Source organism: Anguilla anguilla, chromosome 3, assembly GCF_013347855.1.
Source record: "Anguilla anguilla isolate fAngAng1 chromosome 3, fAngAng1.pri, whole genome shotgun sequence".
NCBI classification, from domain to species: Eukaryota; Metazoa; Chordata; class Actinopteri; order Anguilliformes; family Anguillidae; genus Anguilla; species Anguilla anguilla.
In genome coordinates this window covers 17,819,197-17,840,761 of record NC_049203.1, presented here as the reverse complement: position 1 = coordinate 17,840,761, position 21,565 = coordinate 17,819,197, and the positions used below count along the sequence as shown (strand labels likewise).

Here is a 21,565-nt window from a genome sequence, read left to right as displayed (position 1 = left end):
TCGCAAGTTCTACAATTCACCGTTCATTGGCGAGTTGTATGTTGACGTCACATCTAAAGCCATTCCATTTAGGCACGTGGCAAGTGCTGGCCTCATTCCATTGTTAGAACTTCCAGCGACCCACTTTAAAATGCATTGCTTTTTGGTGATTCCGCATTTGTTTCTTCCCCATTTATGTCCCTCAGATTGCATAAAAACGCATGACTATGGAATTCGTCCAGTTATGAGCTGTCTGTCTTAATAAACTAGTCGAGTTGGTGACGCTCGAGTTAAGACAGTTTTGACATTATTGTTCAGCCTGGGGAGAGAAGTAGCTAATGGTGCGGAATGACAAAGGGTAATGCATCGTGTGTGGTGGGCCGGGGAAGAGGAGCGCTCTCTCTCTCTCTCTCTCTCTCTCTCTCTCTCTCTCTCTCTCTCTCTCTCTCTGCGCAATGAGGAATGCGCGTTTACTGTGAGCACAGCAGATGATAAAATGACTCTGGAAACGGTGCCCAGAGATGAGCTTACAGACTCTCCTGTGACAGATCTGTCAGGTCGGTCTGTCTTCCTTTTTCGTACACGTGTACGAAATGTACTGGTACGTGCATCTGTTTCCCGTTTTACAATTCAGCGTGTAGTGGTATTCCGCTATCATTGCCTGAGACTGTGGCCTCGACTCCCGAGTGGAACTCAGTGACGCACCCGGCGCTTCCTCCCCTTTTCGACCCCGTTTCCAAGTACAGGGACACGTTAAAACAAGCACGACTCCCATTTCCTCCACCAAGAGAAACAAGCCGAGTCTCATTTGAGCTGGGAGAGTTTTTCCTCCGCCTCCAGTTCTGATACTGGAAATTGGGAAAGAGTAATTAGCCTTTTCTGATACTTGTATGATGTCAAATGATAAAAAGCAGGCTATGAACATTTATATCAGAAAATAAGAGCTTATTTTACACAAGCAAGCTCATGCATACCTACATAAAATAATTATTTCAAACACATACACATGCACATACATGCAGTGAGATCCATAATGTTTGGGACAAAGATATTTTTGTTCTCCATTTGGTGCTGTACTCCACAATTTTAGATTTGTAATCAATCAAACAATTTTCATGTGGTTAAAGTGCAGATTATCAGCTTTTATTAAAGGGTATTTTTTACATTTTGGTTTTGCCACATAGAAATGACAGAAGTTTTTGTATATAGTTCCACTAGGCACCATAATGTTTGAGACAAAAGGCTTCACAGTTGTTTCCTGATGAGTCAGGTATATTCATTTGCTTCCTTGGTGCAGGTATAAGAGGGCTTACAATATCTAGTCTTGATAATAGACTTTTGTTTCTGTCTGTTAATTGCCTATCAGTGTTTGTCAATATGAGGACCAATGAAAGTCTGAGGCTGAGAAATAAGAAAATACAGCCAGAGAGGCCAAACCTTTGGCTCACAAGATTAACTGTTTGGAATGTCATTAATACAAAGGAGAGTAATGGTAAGCTCTTGAGCAATTGCAAAGGGCCTGGTAGGAAGACCTTTACAATTGATGACCAAAGAATTCACACCATAATGAAGAACAACCCTCAAACACCTGCCCAACAGATCAGAAACGCACTTCAGGAGGCAGGCATGGATGTCAGTGACTATTGACTGCCGAAGACTAGTACGAAGACAGTACAGTCAGGTCCATGAGTATTTGGACAGTGACATAATTTTCATAATTTAGGCTCTGTACGCCACCACAATGGATTTGGAATGAAACAATCAAGACGTGATTTACGTATAGACTTTCGGCTTTAATTTAAGGGTTTTGTCAAAAATATTCAAAGGTAATTGCACAAACTAACATAATCATAAATTAAATTGTCATTTTTAATACTTTAATCCTTTGCAGTCAATGACTGCCTGACGTCTTGAACCCATAGACATCATCAGATGCTGGGTTTCTTCCCTGGTGATGCTCTGCCAGGCCTCTACTGCAGCTGTCTTCAGTTCCTGCTTGTTCTTGGGGCGTTTTGCCTTCAGTTTTGCCTTCAGCAATTGAAATGCATGCTCATTTGGATTTAGGTCAGGTGATTGATTTGGCTATTGCTGAACATTCCACTTCTTTGCCTTAAAAAGTCTTCGGTTGCTTTCGCAGTATGCTTTGGGTCATGTCCATCTGCACTGTGAAGCACCGTCCAATGAGTTTTGAAGCATTTGGCTGAATCTGAGCAGATAATACAGCCCTATACACTTCAGAATTCATCCTGCTGCTTTTTTCAGCAGTCACATCATCAGTAAATACAAGGGAACCAGTTCCAGTGGCAGCCATACATGCCCACGCCATAACACTACCTCCACCATGCTTCACAGATGAGGTGGTATGCTTTGTTTAATGAGCACTTCCTTCCCTTCTCCATACTCTTCTCTTCCCATCATTCTGGTACAAGTTGACCTTTGTCTCATCTGTCCATAGGATGTTGTTCCAGAACTGTACAGGCTTTTTAGATGTGTTTTGGCAAACTCTAATCTGGTCTTCCTGTTTTTGAGACTTACCAATTGTTTACATCTTGTGGTTAACCCTCTGTATTTACTCTGGTGAAGTGTTCTCTTGATTATTGACTTTGACACAGATACGCCTACCTCCTGGAGGGTGTTCTTGATCTGGCCAACCGTTGTGAAGGGGTTTTTCTTCACTAGAGTATTCTTACTAGAGTAATACAAAGTATTCTTCTGTCATCCACCACAATTGTTTTTCGTGGTCTTCCAGGCCTTTTAGTGTTCCTGAGCTCACCAGTGCGTTCTTTCTTTTTAAGAATGTACCAAATAGTTGATTGGCCCCACCTAATGTTTTTGCTATCTCTCTGATGGGTTTTTTTTCAGCCTAATGATGGCTTGTTTCGCCGACAGTGACAGCTCTTTGGACTTCATATTGAGAGTTAACATCAATAGATTCCAAATGCAAATGCCAAGCTTGAAATCAATTCTAGACCCTTTATCTGCTTACTTGTAAATTAAATAATGAGGGAATAAAACACACCTGGCCATGGAACAGCTGAGCAGCCAATTGTCCGATTACCTTTGGTCCCTTAAAAATGGGGGGACCACATATAAAAAGTGCTGTAATTCCTACACCGTTCACCCAATTTGGATGTAAATACCTTCAAATTAACGCTGACGGTCTGGACTTTGAGCATATTCATTATTTAATTTCAACTCCAATATGCTGTGGTAGCAATAACAATAACTTTGTCAATGTCCAAATATTTATGGACCTGACTGCAGTTAGTCAGTTTGCTAAAAAGTACATAATAGAGCCTGCTGAGTTCTAGAAAAGGGTATTGTGGACAGGTGAGACCAATATTCACTTGTTTCAGAGTGATGACAAGTGCACAGTGTGGAGGCCAAAAGAAACTGCCCAAGCACCCCATTCATCTGTGAAACATGGTAGTGGGGGTGTTATGGTTTGGGCATGTATGGCTGCAACAGGTACTGGCTCACTTGCCTTCATTGATGATGTAATGTGATAGCAGCAGCAAAATGAATTCTGAAATTTACCAAAGCATCTTATCTCAAGTTCAACGAAATGCCTCCAAACTCATTGGATGGCACTTCATCTTCTAGCAAGACACTAATCGTGCTACTGCGAAAGAAGCTAAGGAGCTTTTAAAAGCCAAAGAAACTTGCCTGGTCAAGTCAGACATATGATCTTAATCCAATTTAACATGCATTTCTTGTGCTGAAGAGAAAACTTAAGGCAACTAGCCCCCAAAACATGCAGAAGCTGAAGATGGCTGAAGCACAGGCCTGGCAGAGCAACATCAGAGAAGATATTCAGCACCTGGTGATGTCTATGGGCCACAAACTTCAAGCAGTCATTGCATGCAAAGGATATACAATGTAAGTATTAAACATGACTAATCTCATTTCTATAACATGAATGTGTCCCAAACATTATGGTGCCCTGAAATGGGAGGGCTATGTATAAAAAAGTGCTGTAATTTCTACACGGTGAAACCGAAGTGTATAATAATACCCTTAAATAAATCTGAGAAACTGCACTTTAACCACATGTGAATTGTTTTATTACAAATCTGTGGAGTACAGACCCAAATCAAGAAAAAATATGTGTTTGTCCCAAACACTATGGAGCTCACTGTACATCCATATAATTGTATTTCATCACTGAGGAAAATGTTTATGGTTTAGTTATTAAGTTATTAAGCTCTGTATCATATTTTTGTGATTGGACACAAGGTAGTACCATACCACAGTGCTACCCAGCTATAAGCTATTAAATCCCAGACCTAATAAAGCCGATCTATAATTACACACTGTGCTGCGCCCAATCAGCTTACGATATGTCTGAGATTAAATCGAGAGCCATCAGCACCAACCCACAGTCAGCCAATCAGAACGTTTCTGGGATGATAAATGGTGATTTACACACAACTTTGTGTTGTTCTGGGATTGATTATTTGGCCTCCTTTTACCTTTGGCAACCTTCCGACCAAGGCACTTAGTGGTGGCAGTGGGGCACAGAGGTTTCTGTGAAGTGTGCAGGGACAAACAGCTCCCCCCCCCGAACCCCACCCCACCCTCCCTCAGTACATGGCGTTCTGAACCGAAGATGAAGAAGCTGAAAGTCACACCGGCTGAAAAGTGAGAAGGCGGGCGGAGTGTGGTGTCATTTACACCAAACTGCGAGGCTGCATCAGGCATGTAGGCTATCGATGGCAACCAGGCAGCCTCCCTTGCCCCACCCTCCACCCCCGCCCCCTTCATCCACCTTGGCCTTCGGAGAGTATACGTGCCTGGAAATGCAAGAGGGGAGTGCGCAAGTGATAAGGAATTAAAGGTTATATATCAGGCCCCTGTCAGCCATGGCGCCCAGTCAGCCACAGAACTCTCCTTAGCAGCACTCAGTTCCGCCCAAACCCCTGATGGCATAACACACCCAGACGCAAAACACGCTGTGTTTTTTTGTTTTGTTTACCACATTTCCTGTAGTGCCTGTCATCAGAGTCCTTACCCTAATGGTGACAGGGACTCTGGCACGTTGACTCAACGCTGGAATGTGCACGTCCCATGTGGGGACTTGGGGGGCGGGGATGGGGGGGGGGGTGTCTGGGGGCAGGCACAAAAATACCCTTGTAATCATGCTATGATCTTTGTTAAGATTTCCTCACTAGGTTTTTCAAAATAAGTGTTCAGTAGGTTAGCCCATATTCCAGTGGGATTTTACAGTACTTGTTTGACAGAGAGAGAGAGACAGAGGGAGATAAAGAGAAACAGAAACACAGACAAAGAGAGAGTCAGACAGAGGGAGAGAGACCTGCTCTCGCTCACCCTCTCTGGGTCAGCAGTTAGCCCTATGACGCACTTAAAGCAACAGTTAATGTTATACAGGAGCCCTCTTGGTCTAGCAAAGCATTCCATTACAGGCCTTTGCTCCACTAAACAGCTTTGTACCAGCTTAATTCCCCCTTATTTTCTCAAATTCATTTTAGAAAATTGCTCATGGGCAAAACCTGGGCGGAGGGGGGGGGGGGGGCTAAGCCAGCAAACAGATCAGCTATGTGTTATGGTGTACAGTGCTGCACAGCAACCTTGCTTTCTCTATGAAGCTCTCACAGGGGGGTGTTTGTGTCCATGGTGCTGTCTGAAAATTATCTGCCTGCTCTAATCGTCTGCAGCCAATGTAATCTGACAGGGAAGGTCTGTTTTCAAGCCAGACACCAGTCAATACATTGTAACTTCACATTCTCAGAACATGCCCACGAAGACCTGTCCCAACATCACTCGGATTACAGTATGTCACGAATTCAGCCACCACGTACTTTAAGATTATACTCCCATTTTAATCTTGACATATGTATCTCATTAGAAAAAGACAGAGAGCTTTTTTTTTCTTTTTTTTTTCAACACACATGTAATCATTTGGGTGTGGTGGTATCAGCTGTAATCTTGCTATGAGAAATAATAGTACCAGCAATGCTGATTCAGTACAGGATTGTAATTTTGATATTATCATTTGGGTGTTGAATATGACATAAGAGTGTGACACATGTGCTTCTAGAACTTATGCCATAAAGAATTCAGTCATATGCGATTACTTGTTATGACAGTGGCTATTAAGCATTGTGGCTCTCTGGTTATATAATGTATAATACTTTATTCTTGCTGTTATAAATGTATATTAATGGCATGTATGCTTATGTGATAAAGTGCTATGACCATTTATGTCTTGCACATGAATGCATATGAAGGCTTTATAACTGCTACCAAATAACCACCAAAAGTGAAGTGTTACCAAATATATTGTAAATTGTATTTAGAATATATGACAATGTAGATGAGCTGAATCACTAATGTTTTAGAAATGCTTATAATTCTGTGCTTTTTTATTACATAAAAGTTGGTTTACAAAGCAAGCAACTCTACTCAAGCAATAGACTTATGATTTAGGCACACATGCTGGTCAAAATTCTTGTGTTTACTTGTTTGCATAAAGCACTGGCTCAAAGTTTTATGTTCTTGTTTGATTCTGGCCCATATTTCAGCATGGAAGAAGCTATCTCTAGCATGCCAAAACATGAATTTCTGTTCTTAATTAATCAGGTCAGCCTCTGGAACTGATCTTCCACTGTGATATCATTGTCTGTGACTAAGCGTATTTACTTAATGCTAGGAAACAGCATCTTTGAGCTCTCTCATGCCCCAGGCCTGTTGCACCACCCTTTTTTGTTTGGTTGGTTTTTGGTTTGGTTTTGGTTTTTTGGTATGTCAAGTACCCCAAGAATTGCACTTTCTGTTAAATAGAATAACCTTAGACGCAAAAAGTGTGAATTCTTTATTTTGCATTTGGGATGTATTCCTGGCAAGAGAGGCCAGGTAAATTAAGGCGAAGAAGAGCAATGGGAGCAGTCATTGTCTCATTTTCATTGAAATGGCCTCAAGCAAGACAAGGGTGGAGAAACGCAATCAAGAAGTAAAGAGAACAGTTTACATAACAGCTTGTGGTGATTTGAATGTATGAAGTCAATTTCAACTGCACAGTCACAACGAAACCACTGTGACTGTACCACCCGTCTTGACAGCAGCCTAACAGAGAAGTTCAGTGTCGTTCACCCTTAAGATTGCACCAACTTTCATGTGAGGAACAGACTGGGTAATGTATTTCTGTCAAACATATTTGAAGAGTGCTTTTAAAAACTTCATTATTCATCAAGGATGTATTAAAGTTAAATTTGTCTGCTGTTGCTTTCTTGTGGGGGGCTGTATGCATGAGGTTCTCTCTCTCTCTCTCTCTCTCTCTCTCTCTCTCTCTCCCTCTCCCTCCTAACAGGGGGGTTTGTACTGTTTACAGTAAGTTCTGTGTCAGTACTGGGGAGCGTAGAAAATCAGTGGGAGGTTGAGGCGGAGGAGATCTAGGGTATTTTTCAGATTCACTTTGGGGATCCCAGACTGCCCTAAATAATTCATCTGTGGCTGATCTGTGAGCCAGAGGTAATCCCCTCTCCCCCTTCTGCCTACTCAGCCTGATTCAGCCTATGTCTTTTACCTCAATCTTTCTCTGTCTAACACTGCTGTCACCCACACATCACCCACCTCTTCCCCTCCCCCCCCCCCCTTACACTTACACACACCCCTGCCCTGCACGCACTAACACACACTTTTACCAGCGCACACTCAAAAACATTCTCCCCTCGCTTCTCTTAGACTGTAGGCGTGCACAGTCTTTCAAACAAACCACAATGCCCCCACAAACAGGTACTGTGGGGGAGTTTGTGAGAGTTTGTTTATTGGTTGTGTAATGTCGCATTTGTCATCACAGTTTTTTTGGTTCATGGTATTTGTTGCACACTTGTGGTTCATCTTTCCCACGTCACTTGAATAGCTGACAGAAGCCATGGATTTGGAGCTCGGTGTCAACATTCTCAGCTCAGACCACAATGCATTTCTTATTGTGTCACGGAAGTCGTAAACTAAATTTCTCCTTTGTTAGTTATTTTCTGAACTAACAAACAGAACAGTATGCGCCAGATGATGCAGTGTGTGATAGAAGAAGCAAAATTTGATGGAACGCACAGTGTGTGATAGAAGACAGTGTGTGACAGAAGACAAAGTATTTGTGAGCTGCTACATCATGGAACTCTAAGGCAGAGCCCTCATCAGCAAGCAGCAATGGAGGGCAGAAAAGCGTGCTCCTGGAGCAGGATGTCTGTGCAAGACAGAACAGGCAAGTGACTTCACCAAAACTGGCCACATATTTCAACCTGGCATGGGCAGCCAGATTAATTATTGTGTGTGAATACGTTCACCTCAACTCTTCGAATTTGAATGGAAAGTCGAGTTCTTGAATTTTCCCACAAACACATGACCCACTTAACAAGCTTAATGACCCACCCCTTCTTAAAATGTAGGCTAAGATGTGTTCAAATGTGAAGTTTAAAATATGTTAAAACAACTGTCAGTCCTATGCATGTGATTAGTGAAGTATTTAATATGACTGCTGTAAAATACAGCAACTTTTTTCCCCTCATCTATTCCAATGTATCTATCAATGTACCCCTGTCTAGACCAACAAGTGAATCCCAAGCCAAAGCGCAGGAGGATTTTTTTTTTTACAATGTTGCCTTTACAAGTCATATCTGTGAATTCAGAGAATCATATCTTTTCATCTGCTTAAAAGGGATTGCTGATATCCTTTGAATATTTTTATGAAAAGTGTCAGTGAGATTCCAGTTCTAAATTCAAGGGTCAATTCAATTGGAATGTTTAAGTTTTTTTATTCAAATAAATAGCAACATAAATAAAACCATCATACACGCACCAACATCTTGCACACATACTTCAGTCAACTTGCATATCAGAACAATAAAAAAATGACATTTTTCACAGAACCGCATGAAAACGACAAGCTTTAGTGTTTCTGACAGTTGTTCATCAGTCAAAACAGGGCGGACGGACAGACAATTCTAAATCCCACGAGTGAAAGATACAAATCTCAGATGAGAAATATCATATTTCATAATAAAGTGCATTTCATTTAAAACAGCGATTTAAAATAAAATATTACAACGGGGGGTCTGTCTGACCTCTGGCCACAAGGCTGGAAATGGTTGTTTATTCTGCCTTTTCTGTGTGCTTCTTCAGTTCTCTGGACTTGCCTGAGAACAGCTGTAACTTGTCCCAGGCCTGGACTACCTTTCTGCTTCTTCATACTCATTATTATCATTGGATCTTGTTCAGAAGGCACAAGCAGTAGAGGTGAGCCCGGTCAAGCTGAATGCTTTTCTTTTCTCTTTGAAAAAACCTGATGAAATTTATCATGGAAGACTTAATAAATAAAAACCGCCACTGGAAAGACTCTAGTTCAATAATAGTAACAGGTCATTATTGTTAGGAAATGACAAAAATAATTTTTTTAAAACTACGATGGTACATGAGAGGAGAATCAATTGAAAATAAAAGGTGGCCTTGCGAAAATGACTTGTCTCGTCAAATAAACAACAAATACGTCCAGCAACACTGACTGCTTCAAAATGAATTATTTAAAACAATTACATAGTAAGAAGTCCAGCAAGGTTCTATTGCTAAGAGTCAACTCTTAAAACAAAAGACAAAAGGGTTAAAAAAAAAAAAGACAACCATTGTCTTTCAGAGAGCCACAACTCCCACTTGATCCCCCAAGAAGAGTCTATCCTCACTCTTGATCTAGTCCTGAAAGTGGCGTAATAAACCATCCCTGTTTCCACATCTTCATACAGCATGTTAAGTCTGTACAATAAATGTGCTACAAGCAGCATTTTGGTGCTTCTTCAGATCATTTCTCTTTGGCTTACTCTAATACTGCCATTTTGCTACAAAGCCAGCTAAGACACAAAGGCAAACTGTGTCATTGAGAAAGTAGCTGGAAATTGTCTGGGATGACAAGTACCTCTTCCTACAGTTGTTCCTTTATATAATCATAATAATAATAATATTAATTCCTGTCAGCATATTAGAATTAATCAAGTACAATCTTACAAAAAATGCAACAACAAAAAAAAAAAAGAACACAAGCTCAAAGAACTTGCCAATAGTTTCCTATAATCTTTTTTTTTTCTCTTGGTTTTTCAATTTCAATATGAAATATTGCACACATCCCAAAATCTTTGTTCTCTCTGCGATAAAAGACTGCTTCTGCCAATAGGTACCCCACAAAAAAAGGAAAATGGGGGGCACAAGGGGGGAAGGGAATTCAAATAAGCTTGCGTGTCCTTACTGCTGCCGAAAATCATAAAATAAGCTATTGATTATTACACAACGCCACCTGAAAGTATGTTGCCTTATCACATGAGAAATCATTCAATTTGTTCTTTATGAAGCAGCAACAGCAGATGAAAAGAAAAGTTTCTGAGGTTTGTAAACTACGCGGCCTGGAACGTAAGACTGAATTACGCCAGAACAAAAAGCACACCAAGACCACATGGAGGAGGTAGTGATATGATGACAAAAAAATAATAAATACTCTGCTGAAAAACTAGGCTCAAGAAGTGTCAAAGGTCATAGCCATGACAATTATGCATCTTACAGCCATGAAAAGAAAGAGACACAGACCAGGAGTAACAGCAAAAAACACATATATCTGTGTGAAAATAAAATCAGGAAAAAAAACAATAATAAAACTATAGCTGGTTTCAGTTACGGTGAACAGGAAAAAAAAACACATATTATAATATAACTCCAATGGTACCTAGCGTAAGAAAGATGTGAAGCTCTGTTGTTAGCTTTTAAAATTAAACCCCGTTATTACCTGTTGTGCTTTCATTAGCAAGCTAGCATACCCTTTCTGCCGTACCGCTGATTTTCTTTATTCTTGAGCAGCAGTAGCTTAATTTTTGTCTTGTTAGCTTCGGTAATAAAAAAGTAATTGCAATAGCTTTAGTTACTAAAAGGCTGCTGATAATTTCTCTACTTTCTGAATGGAAGTTTTGGTAACCCTGGATACTGCATGTTTTCAAGACTATACTGTAAATAAGGAGGAGGGGCACGAAAACAAAACAAGCTTTGGTCTTTTCTAAAAACAAAAGAACAAACAAAGATCTGTTCAAAGGACAGAAGAGTTTGGGGTCTCATTTATAAAACATTCGTACGCAAGGATTTGATTCTAAATTCAAGAGATGTCATCTTAAGAGAAAATTAATGCACAAATTACGATTTATAAAACTTGGAACTGTCGTGAAACTATGCAACGGTGCTGCAGGATCAACATTTTTTTTTTGAGAATACTTTGCTAATACTTTCACACATGGAGATGTGTAGACTATTAGACCCCGCACACACCTGATTTTTGTAATAAGCACTGTGAGATGCAATATTGTTAAGCAGGCTATTGCAGCCATGTGTGTAGGTTTTGGGGAAGACAGGAAGACATGTCACTGCCAATACTTTCATATGAATTGGTCCCTAGACCAGCTAGTATGCTTGCGAAACTTGACATTTCACTACCTGAGACCAGGTGGTCCAGCAGTGAGTCTCCCCCAAAGTAGAAATGAACCCCACACCTATGTTCGCAGCACTTGTGGTTAACATTATCAAGTGTGCAAACCTTTATGAAAAATATAACAGCCAAATAATAATAATAATAATAATAATAATAATAATAATAATAATAGTTTAAAGCTTAAAATCAATGAACAATTGAAATATACAAAATCAAAATATGAAGAAAAAATGGCTATATTATATTAATTTTATATCATGCAACAATGATGTTGCAGAGAGCGTAAAGCAGAACACCTGAACATATATATTTGATGGCGTGGGTGTAGTTGATAAGCTTGTTCCTACGCGTACAATTTTAGGATGATTTCTGATTTATAAATGGGTCATGCGTCGGAACATTTATTGTGTGTATGGACAATTTATAAATCGTTTGTAGGAACATTTTAGGAAACGATTGTAAGCCCACATTTAGGAAAGAGTTCCAAGATGATTTTTATAAATGAGGCCCCTGGTCCTTGTCAGTAAACTCTTTTTTTTTCCGGAAAACTAGGCCCTTCCTACATTGATACACTTTTTGTAAAAACAAAGAGAAGGGAATAAGCCTGTTTTTTTTCTGACCGTGTCAAGTGTGTATCCAGTAGACTGCCAGTTCTTCATTTTTCAAGTGAGGCCAGTAACTCGCACTGTCCTGTGACAAGAGGCAGAGCCTCCGGTAGACCTCTGTCCCAGCCCAGTATTGCTTTTCTGAGGACATGGCGAGGGTTGAGGGCCCACAAAGGATTTTTGTTATTGCTTGTTTTGGACAATGCATGCACTGCACGTACGCACAGACATGAATGTGGTTCACACGTACGGTTTAAGGATTTCTCACTGTTGTTTTTTTTTTTTTTGCTTAGCTTGTACTTCACACAGCTACCGTAAACGCCGAATTCACACCGTCAAGACACACCGCACCGCAGGCTTAAATTTTTGTGTTTTTGTCTGGTGCTGCTGTTGGCAATCCGGCCTGAATACAACGTCTTCTGTCTGTCGTCTTTCCCACTGCTGGCAAAGAATAGGCTCAGCGAAGGAACTGCAAGTCCCTTAGGAATGAAACAGGAGTTCTGTTTTGTGTGTTTTGGGTTTGTTTCTCTTTTACTAGCTCTCGCTCTCTCTCTCTCTCACTCACTCTTTCTCTCTTCTACCGAACCATCACACAGCTGTTGAGTTTCTGTTGTCCTGTGGAGGGGGGGCCCAGCTCCTGCATGTCCGAGTCTCTAACGGGGATGGCAGCTGCCCCCCAGCTGCTTTGGTTGTGGGGCAGGAAGGAGAAGTGAAGCAGGGGCTGGGGCTGGGGGTGGAGCTGGGGTTGGGGGCTGATGTGCAGGCGGGCCTCCAGCAGATGCGCTGCCGTGGTGACGGTAGACAGAGTGCAGGCCGGGGAGAAAGAGGAGGAGGAGGAGGATGAAGGCGAATGCTGCCAGGTGGTGTGCTGCAGGCCGAGCGGGGCCAGGCCTTGGGCCGGGGCCTGCTGGGGTTCGGCCAGGAAGAGGGAGGGGCCGGCAGGGGGCTCGGCGAACAGGGAGGCCGCCGAAAAGAGACCGGAGGACGGGGACGAGGGCTGATGCGTCTGTGTCTGCGGCTGTGGCTGGTGCTGCATCTGAAGCATCCTGCGCAGACAGAGGGAACCGACACGGGGTCACACACCCGAATTTGCATGGGTAGAAGAAACACCATCCCCAACAATAAAGAACCCCCAAAGAAACTGACTGCAGATACAAAGAGAAGCCTCTCCTTACCTCTGCTGGTGAAGCACCTCCTCCAGGAGGCTCCGCCCATCCCGGGGGCCCGAGGAGGCGTGGAGGCCAGATGGGGCACAGAGTACCGGAGCCAGGGAGCCACGGCTGCCCCTGGGGCAGGGGGCCGGGGGGCACGCCTGCCTGGCCAGCCCTTTGATCTTGTTCAGGCCCAGGAGGCCCTTGGTGCGAGTGTTCTTCCTCAGCTGCTGACGGAAAGCCTTCAGACCTGGGGAGGCGGAAAGAGAGAGAGAGGCAGAGAGAGGGAGAGAAAGAGAAAGAGGGAGAGTGTGAGTTTAAAGTCAGGGTGATTGATCTTCGCTTCACACTGCTTTTCTACTCCTGACATATGAAGCTGATTAAATTAGTGTCCCGCCACCCTTGTTCTCCCTCCCTAACTTGAGAGATTAACCCTACTGAACTGTCATCCCCTCAGAGCCCCCCAGCCGGACCGCACTGTACCTTGCGTGAGGGAGGTGTCGGAAGCCCGCCGGCCCTCCTGGAAGTTGGCCCCGGGCAGGCTGCCCCGAGCTTGGAGCAGCAGGGTGGAGGACTGGGTGAGGGGAGTCCCAACGGGGGCCAGAGTGCCAGGACCCGCTGTGGCGGCCAGGAAGGCCTCCCCAGGGGTGAAGAAAGCCGGGCTGGCGGTGGAGGATGAGGACTTCAAGCAGCTGTCTGAGGAAGCTCCATCCGAGGGGCTGACTGAGGACACCACGATACCTGGGTGGGGGGAGTAGTGAGTTTAGGAACAACCGGAAAGCAGGATCTTTCTGGTGGAATATCATCCACACTGTAGCTTTGTAGCCATGTAACATTATCTAGACTGTAGGTTGTAATGTGTGTCTGTGTGTGTGTGTGTGTCTGAGTCTACGTCTGCGTGTGTTTGTGTGTGTGTGTGTGTGGTACCCTGTGTGGGTGTGTCTGTGTCTGTGTCTATGTGTGTGTGTGTGCGTGTGGTACCCTGTGTGTGTGTGCATGTGCGTGCAAGCAAAAGTGTGTGTCATACTCACAGGGAGGGCTGCACTGGTGGAAGCGAGCGGAGACCTCAGCCAGGGTGTGTCGCCGGGAGGTGTTGCCCTGCAGGCTGTGGGGGGAAACGGCCTGCAGCCCCTCCTCTTCCTCCAGGTCGTGGGGTCGGACCTCCTCACTGATGGTGGTCTCCAGCAGGCTGTTGGGCGAGATGGAGCGGTTCTGCAGCAGCCCGTTCAGGCTGGCCTCCACCGGAAAGACCACGCGCTGGGGAGGGAAGGGAAGCTCACGTTAGCCAGGCCTCTCACAGGGAGGGGGGCACACAGCTGGGAGGTAGGGGGGCTGGCTGCAAATTTTGAAGGAATCAATCAATCCTCATACACTGTCGGAATGCATTCTGGGGGAGATTGTCAACATGCGTGTGTGTGTGCGTGTGTGTGTGTGAGCGTGTGCATGTGCGTTTGCTCACCTGAAACAATGCTCCAGACTCGCACTCCATCTCGGAATGTACAGGGGCGCAGTGCTTAGCTGGGAAGGGAAAGGCGGTCCTGAAGCCGTCGGTGCACTCCATGGTCACCTGGGGCAGGGACAGGGAACAGCCGGACGTCAGAGCCCATTCCGAAGAGCAGCGGTGGCTGACCGCGAACGTGCGGGCGGGGGGCGGCGCTCACCTCCGGGACGGCCGAGTCGGACGTGCGCCGGGGCCACTGGGCCCAGCCCCCACACTGCCGGCTCAGCTGGTGGCCCCGGTGCTCCTTCACTCTCTCCAGCAGCAGGTAGTAGATGGCGGAGAAATGGTTGTAGCTGCTGTTCTGTAGAGACTGGAATGACATACAGGATGGGGGCCATCAGTTTTACAATCTCTCTTTTTTTTAAAACATGGTGCAGCCTAGGAACTAATCTCCTCGAAGGGGAGCTTTAGAAACTAAACAAGCAACTTCCAAAGAGCCTTTAGAGACATCTTATTTCATACACCAGCTAAATCTCTTGACACAGGGACTTTATAAAGACCAGACTGTAAAGGAGACCCTGTTTGGCTACAGTGCTGGTATGGCTGCTGTGGTGACTCCGCCCCTCCCCCCCTCACCTCAATGGTCCTCTGCCGGTCAATGCCCAGCGTCTGCATGATGCTGAGGACAGGCTCGTTGTAGTCTCCCAGGTTGGAGTTGTAGTCGGTGATGGAGAGGGAGAGGGAGAGTGCCTGGCGGGGGGCCGAGGGGTCGGCCAGCATCCAGCGGTGCTGCTTGATCTGGGCTATGGAGATGCGCTTGGCGGGGTCCACCACCAGCATCTTCCGGATCAGGTTCTCGCAGTCTGCAAGGAGGCAAAAAGCAGGTTAGGTTTCAGCTTAGGGGGAAGACCTTGGCGCGCTGCTGCTTTGAGTGAGAGGAAAGACGCTGACTTTGACACAAGGAAAGACTGCCTTTCTTTCTGGAGTTTCAGGAACGTGTCATTCGATGGGTCAGCTGGGTGTGCATGTGTGTGTATAATTCCGCAATGTGAGAGAGATGATGGGGTCTCCCGTGCGTACCTTGGGACATGAAGAAGGGGATTCGGAAGCGGCCCTCGGTGACCCTCTGGCGGAGCGCGGGAAGGCTGGCCCCATCGAAGGGCAGGGAGCCACACACCAGCACGTACAGCACCACCCCGAGACTCTGAGGAGATGAACCAGTCCAAAAATCAACCATCTCTTCTAAATCCCCTCCATCTCCACTCATCATTATCCCATTCCCCACCAACAGTACATCACTAAGCAGAGACCCGACATGTTTAACAGCTTCTCGGTCCTTACCCAAATATCCAACTGCGGCCCTTCGTACTCCTTCCCCTCGAAGACCTCTGGAGCCGCGTAAGGGGGACTCCCGCACCAGGTAGACAGCGCCTCACCCGAATTGTAGAAGTTCCCAAAGCCAAAGTCTAGGGGTGGGAGGAGTTGGAAAGAGGCAGGAAAAACATGGAAACATTTTTTTAAATGGCAGTTCCTGACACTCTGACAGTTTAGGCACTGTAACATGCCATAGTTTAAAAGGCTGGAAGACACTGGCCTGTCTGCCTACCTGCCAGTTTGATGTTCATGTTGGCATCCAGCAGAAGGTTCTCGGTCTTCAGGTCCCTGTGTACAATATGGTGCCTGTGGCAGTAGTCAACGGCTGTCAGGATCTGCCAGAACTTCTTCCGTGCCTCTCCTTCACTCATTCTCCCATTGGAGGTCAGATAATCTGCATTTGAGGAGGGGAACAAATGGGATTCCTGTCAATTTATACAACACTCGAGGCAGAGAGAAGCCAATCAGGATCTCTGTCATTTGGCCATTTTGTGGTCAGACGAATTCAAATGGTTTCTGCAAATCCAAATTCATTTTACTTGGCTCTTACTATCTCCAAAGCCTTAAAAAAATAAACGTTTGGTAGGAGAGTGAGATTGAATGCCCAGAAAATATCACCCAAAATATTTCACTGGCCTACGTTGCACCTGTTACTACATCCCCTGCACAATTCAGGCAGTGATCCACCCGACTCCTTGGCAGAAAATGCTATTAAAACGATGGGAAACCAGGAGCTTCAACTCACCGAACATCTCTCCATTCTTTGCATACTCCGTCACAATGTACAGCATGTCTTTGGTCTCCATGACCTGAAAGGCACAAAATAAAGAAAATCTGTCAGTTTTTAAAAAAAAATCAGAAGCGTATTTTCACAGCTAGACTCGAACGTTGCTACACAATGCTGACCGCCTGTCATTACGATACTCATTTGTATTTTTTCTCTCTTCCTGCTGAAATAGCTTCCTGTTTGTACCATAAGCTTAATATCACTCATGCGATGAGCTGAGTCTTCCACAAAATGGGTTATTACACAACAGCATCCACAAGCCAGATGCTGTACTCAACTTATTTATAGTAGGACATGAATACAAGCCCACAGGCCCACACAGCTCATCCAAACTATTGTTCCTTTCCTAACGACACTGCCCCGCGCTTCCCATTATTGGCCACTCTGACATCCTCTTCCAGGGAAATGCTAACAAAACAAGACCTCACTGGCCGGAAGTTTCCGGAACATCATTCCATAACCGGAAATTTGGTGGTGCCAAGAGAGTTGTTAACATTTTCCCTGGAATTTCCCAGCAAGAGTGAAACTTTTTTACGACCCACACCGAGCCCATTATGGGAAAAAACACACATGAAGTCGAAGTCGGACGGAGTGTAGCACAGTGGGTAAGGAACTGGGCTTGTAACCGAAAGGTTTCAGGTTCGATTCCCGGGTAAGGACACTGCCGTTGTACCCTTGAGCAAGGTACTTAACCGGAATTGCTTCAGTATATATCCAGCTGTATAAATGGATACAATGTAAAATGCTGTGTAAAAGTTGTGTAAGTCGCTCTGGATAAGAGCGTCTGCTAAATGCCTGTAATGTAATGTAATGAATGCAAAGGGGGTATAACAGCTGCAGGCCATTTCTGAGGAAACGGTAGGAATGGAAGATCCGGGACTGGACGGAACCATTTCTTTTTTTGGAGGGTATTTTTTATTTTTTTGCATAGGCTTGGAAAGCACGCATTGACTAATGAATCCAGCCTGCGTCACAGTTAGGATTGAAGTCTGATACAATGACTGCCTTTCCAGGAATAACAGATTAATTGTTGCCACGTTAGTTTTATAAAAGCTCCCTCCCCCCAGTCTCAAATACAGCAATAACGGCAGAAAGGCAAGGCGGTTCAACAAGGACTTCTCAGAATAATTAGCTCTCTCCAGACTTCAAAGCCACATCAAATAAAAGAGCTGTGTGGACAAAGAAACGGAGAGCTTATTGTTTTGGTTTAGGGGGTCACTGGCTCCCTATTTCTCCTTTACAAAGGTTTCAGTTAATCAGCTTGCCATAACGCAGCAGAGAGCCCTCCCTGACTGATGTTAATTTACTGTGTTATTGGAAAAAAAGGTCAAGGGGGTTAACCTGTGGTTTGCTGCTTTGCTTTCCCCCCAATTCCTGAAATCCCCCCAGGAGAGCAAGAGAACTGTGCGTGACTGAAAATAAGGCCATGCTGGGTGGGAAACATATGCCTGAGACAAACGACTTGACCTTGTGTGGCCCAAGGTCACAGTGTCTGAAACTAGAGAGAGAGAGAACGAGAGAGAGATTCTGCCACAGGGGGCTCAGGCAGACAGAGATACCAGCATGAAAAAAATAATGCCATAGTTGCAGGAATCCAAGTACCTTTCACATAAGCTAGTGTGCTTTGATAGTCAAATCTTTAGCTGAAGCAAAAGCACAAGTGTTGATGAAACAACAGTGTTAATTTTCCCTGGATTCCTTGACATGTTGTCAAGGGTATTATCCAGCAGCAAAGGTGATCTGGTCTACTGCAGAAGCAGCATCCGTTACACTGTTAGTCCTCCCACTAACTTTTTTTACAGGGGCCATTACCATTAGGAAAAACAAAATTAATGTACCTTGATACAACTAAATTTGCTTAAATTAACATCTGGGAACACATAATTAAGCCTTTGATTGCTTTGTTAACTTCAAACTCAATTTGAGAGTCCGTTTTCTGAGACCAGTGCTATCAAGCATTTGCCCATGCCCCCACACATGAAGCCTTTTGCACCAGTTCTAATCTATGCTTATTTCCAGTATTTCACTTGTTTAGGGCCAATTTTGCATTCTCAGCACTCAGAGTATTAAATTGATGAAAAACAGATAATCTCAAAATGCAAAAAAACAAAGACAAAATATGGAAGGGGCAAGAAATACTCCCAAATACCTACTCATTGTTATAATTCTTAGGCAAAAATCGGATTAATTCCTTTACAATTCAAGGGAACTGGAGAGCAGGACATTATGAGCAGGCCTTCACGTGATTGGTCAAGCACATTGCATTGACTCGTGACTAATTTGAGTTGAGCCTTCTGACTAATAATTCCCGGCTCATCCCTGATCACTGATGGTCTGTGTCTTACACAGAAATCCATGGAGAGGTCAAAAGGGATTGCGCTAATAGTTCTTAAATTATAGAACATCCCAGGACAACATACCAAGATGACTACCAAGCTTGCAAAAGACAGACACCTTTCACAGAAAGCACGCGCAATTGCTCTGTTGCAACTACTTCTGGTCTAATTCGTCAGAACCGGATTAATCCATGGAAGAAACGCTGCGCTGCCTATGCCTGTTTTAACGCTTTTTGAAACCGAAACTGTCAGCAGGTTCATTTACCCCGGACTTGCATTCAATGAATAGCAACTCCGTGGACGACGAGAATACGAGACAAGCTTTCCTGTAGGCTACGTCCCGAGCGGAGCCTCTATATCTATTTTTTTCCATACATTTGCCCTGTAACTCGTGTGGTGGACAGAAACGTACAGTAAAATAAACGTAGAGCAAAACCTCACCTGATAAAGCTTGATGATGTGGGGGTGGTTGAGGAGTTTCATTATCTGAACCTCTCTGTAGATCTTCTCCAGGTTTGAGGAGTTTAGTCTCGTCTTGTCAATGATTTTGATTGCGACCTGCGTGTGATCGGACAAGACAAGTCAATTATTCAGTCTACGTCATGTGGTTTTTAATGTTGCAATTTTTTAAATAACAATAGTGCTAAACATTTACCCCCTTAAAGTAAATGCCAGAACAGCGTAATGAAGCACAAAAAAGCAAACAATACGAACTAATGTGTAACAGACAAACAGTGGAATTATTTAAAACGCACAAGAAAGAAAATGCAAAGTGAACATATACCTGTGTTTTTGTGACTTTGTGCCTGGCCAGTTTGACTACGGCGAAGTTTCCTTTCCCCAGCGTCCGTATAATCTCATAGAAGCCGACCTGCAGCGGCCTGCCGTGTGGTGGACTCGACTGAGACCCTGGGCCGACTTCCGACATGATCACCATGATGGTAGAATGTTCTTTTGTCTATGTATTCCAGCTGGATCAGTTTGTTTTGTTTAATTGTTTACGCCTGCGTAAAACAAGAAGTAACGTTAATTCCGTTTTGTGGGTGGCCAATTATTATTATTAGTATTATTATTATTATTATTATTATCGTTCCTATAATTATTTAATAGCTTATTATATTTAATTTCACTCTATACTAAATAAAACACACTAACGACGACAACGAATTGCGATGATAGATCCAATTCCGTAATAGAAATATTAAACAGATATTCTCGTTTAATGCTGTAGTTTACCAAATAGGCTACTGAAATTTATATTTAAAAATATTCTTTAGTGCTTTAAAGTTCCTGTGTTTGTCTTAGTAAAACAGATCAAATATTTAAAAAACTTTAAAGCTTGTGCACTATTGTATTGTAAGTGAAAGCTGAAGTACAAAAAAAACATTTCCCGAATTTGACTTGTAATTTTTTTGAGAGAGAGAGATTAATTTTGATTACACTCCCTAATCACCCACAATAGACATAAATATTAAGAATCATTAAGTCTGATGTCAAGCATTCCCTCAGCTCCGAGCAGTTGTAGCAACATTGAACTTACCTTAGCGGGCATGTGGACACGAGCTTCTTCTACTCTTGCTTTTTAATTTTCTTCAGTTCATATAACAGCGATTCCATGTGAAAATGTATTTTAAAACAGAACGTTTTGTATTAAAGGTGACTTTGGGTTTACAATGATAATGAACGTTTTATGAGCAAACCTTTTTAAAAAAATAAAACTATTTACAATGCATCCCGTCTCCCTACATCGTGTTCAGCACTTACTGTGCGTTCTGCTGGCATGCAGGGAGCTACAGTCTGATACTCTGCTGGGGAACTCCACCCCTCCTCTCTTCCATAACAAATTGATACCTACCTCATTAACGTCACATTCGCGTCAGAGCTTCTAGCAGGGCGCAAGGCCGGGCGAGCGCGCAAGGCACAAGTTGCCGGGCAACACTGCGGCTCTGCCTGCTCTGACGCGAGTGCTGATGGAGCCGTTGCTTGGAGATGAAGACGATGACGCCAATCCCAGAGATGTGTCACCACGTGATTTTTCCTCTCAAGCTGTTATTGTTGTGTGCTCGGCCCATGCCTGCTCCTCCTGCTGGAAGGCATTTGGCAGTTGCAAAAAGCGTTTGCTCCGGGTTTCTTGCTTTGCTGTTTTAACCGTTTGAAGCAGCTGCGAGGTTAAGGGCGACGTGGACTTCGGATCCGCAGCTAGCTAGTGTGAATACTGTGCGCCCTTGACTTGAAATGTGAGACCACTGTTATACCTCTCTGTGTATTAGTCGCGTGCCTATACCCGTACTTCTGTATTGTCTGCAGGCTTTTCATTTCCTGGCTGTGAGGTATTTTTTTAGCATAATGTATAATTATGTTTTGAACATATTTTGATGCATTTCGTTTTAGATGCAGACTTTGTAGACGTCTGCTGAGTGCA

The 21,565-nt window shown here is 43.9% G+C and overlaps 1 protein-coding gene across 1 annotated transcript; it reads right to left on the bottom strand.

The window, feature by feature from the left end:
• Positions 1 to 12,271: 12,271 nt before the first annotated feature.
• Positions 12,272 to 20,992, bottom strand: sik1 (salt-inducible kinase 1). Its single transcript, XM_035409692.1, has 14 exons — positions 20,684 to 20,992; positions 19,928 to 20,147; positions 19,585 to 19,701; positions 16,766 to 16,829; positions 16,253 to 16,414; positions 15,988 to 16,112; positions 15,727 to 15,850; positions 15,283 to 15,509; positions 14,867 to 15,016; positions 14,665 to 14,772; positions 14,237 to 14,462; positions 13,689 to 13,946; positions 13,230 to 13,455; positions 12,272 to 13,100 (listed from the first exon to the last, which is right to left on the bottom strand). The coding sequence occupies exons 2-14, from the start codon at positions 20,078 to 20,080 to the stop codon at positions 12,632 to 12,634; spliced, it is 2,409 nt and encodes an 802-aa protein (XP_035265583.1). The 5' UTR covers positions 20,081 to 20,147; positions 20,684 to 20,992; the 3' UTR covers positions 12,272 to 12,631.
• Positions 20,993 to 21,565: the final 573 nt, after the last annotated feature.

What these genes read in the sequence shown, in the direction of transcription:
- sik1 (XM_035409692.1), bottom strand. Translation starts at nt 20,080, where the DNA reads ATGGTGATCATGTCGGAAGTCGGCCCAGGGTCTCAGTCGAGTCCACCA. An exon ending in AAAGAATGGAGAGATGTTCG is followed by an intron (nt 16,415 to 16,765) that starts GTGAGTTGAAGC and finishes CCTCAAATGCAG; the next exon opens with ATTATCTGACCTCCAATGGG. An exon ending in CATGAACATCAAACTGGCAG is followed by an intron (nt 16,113 to 16,252) that starts GTAGGCAGACAG and finishes TCCCACCCCTAG; the next exon opens with ACTTTGGCTTTGGGAACTTC.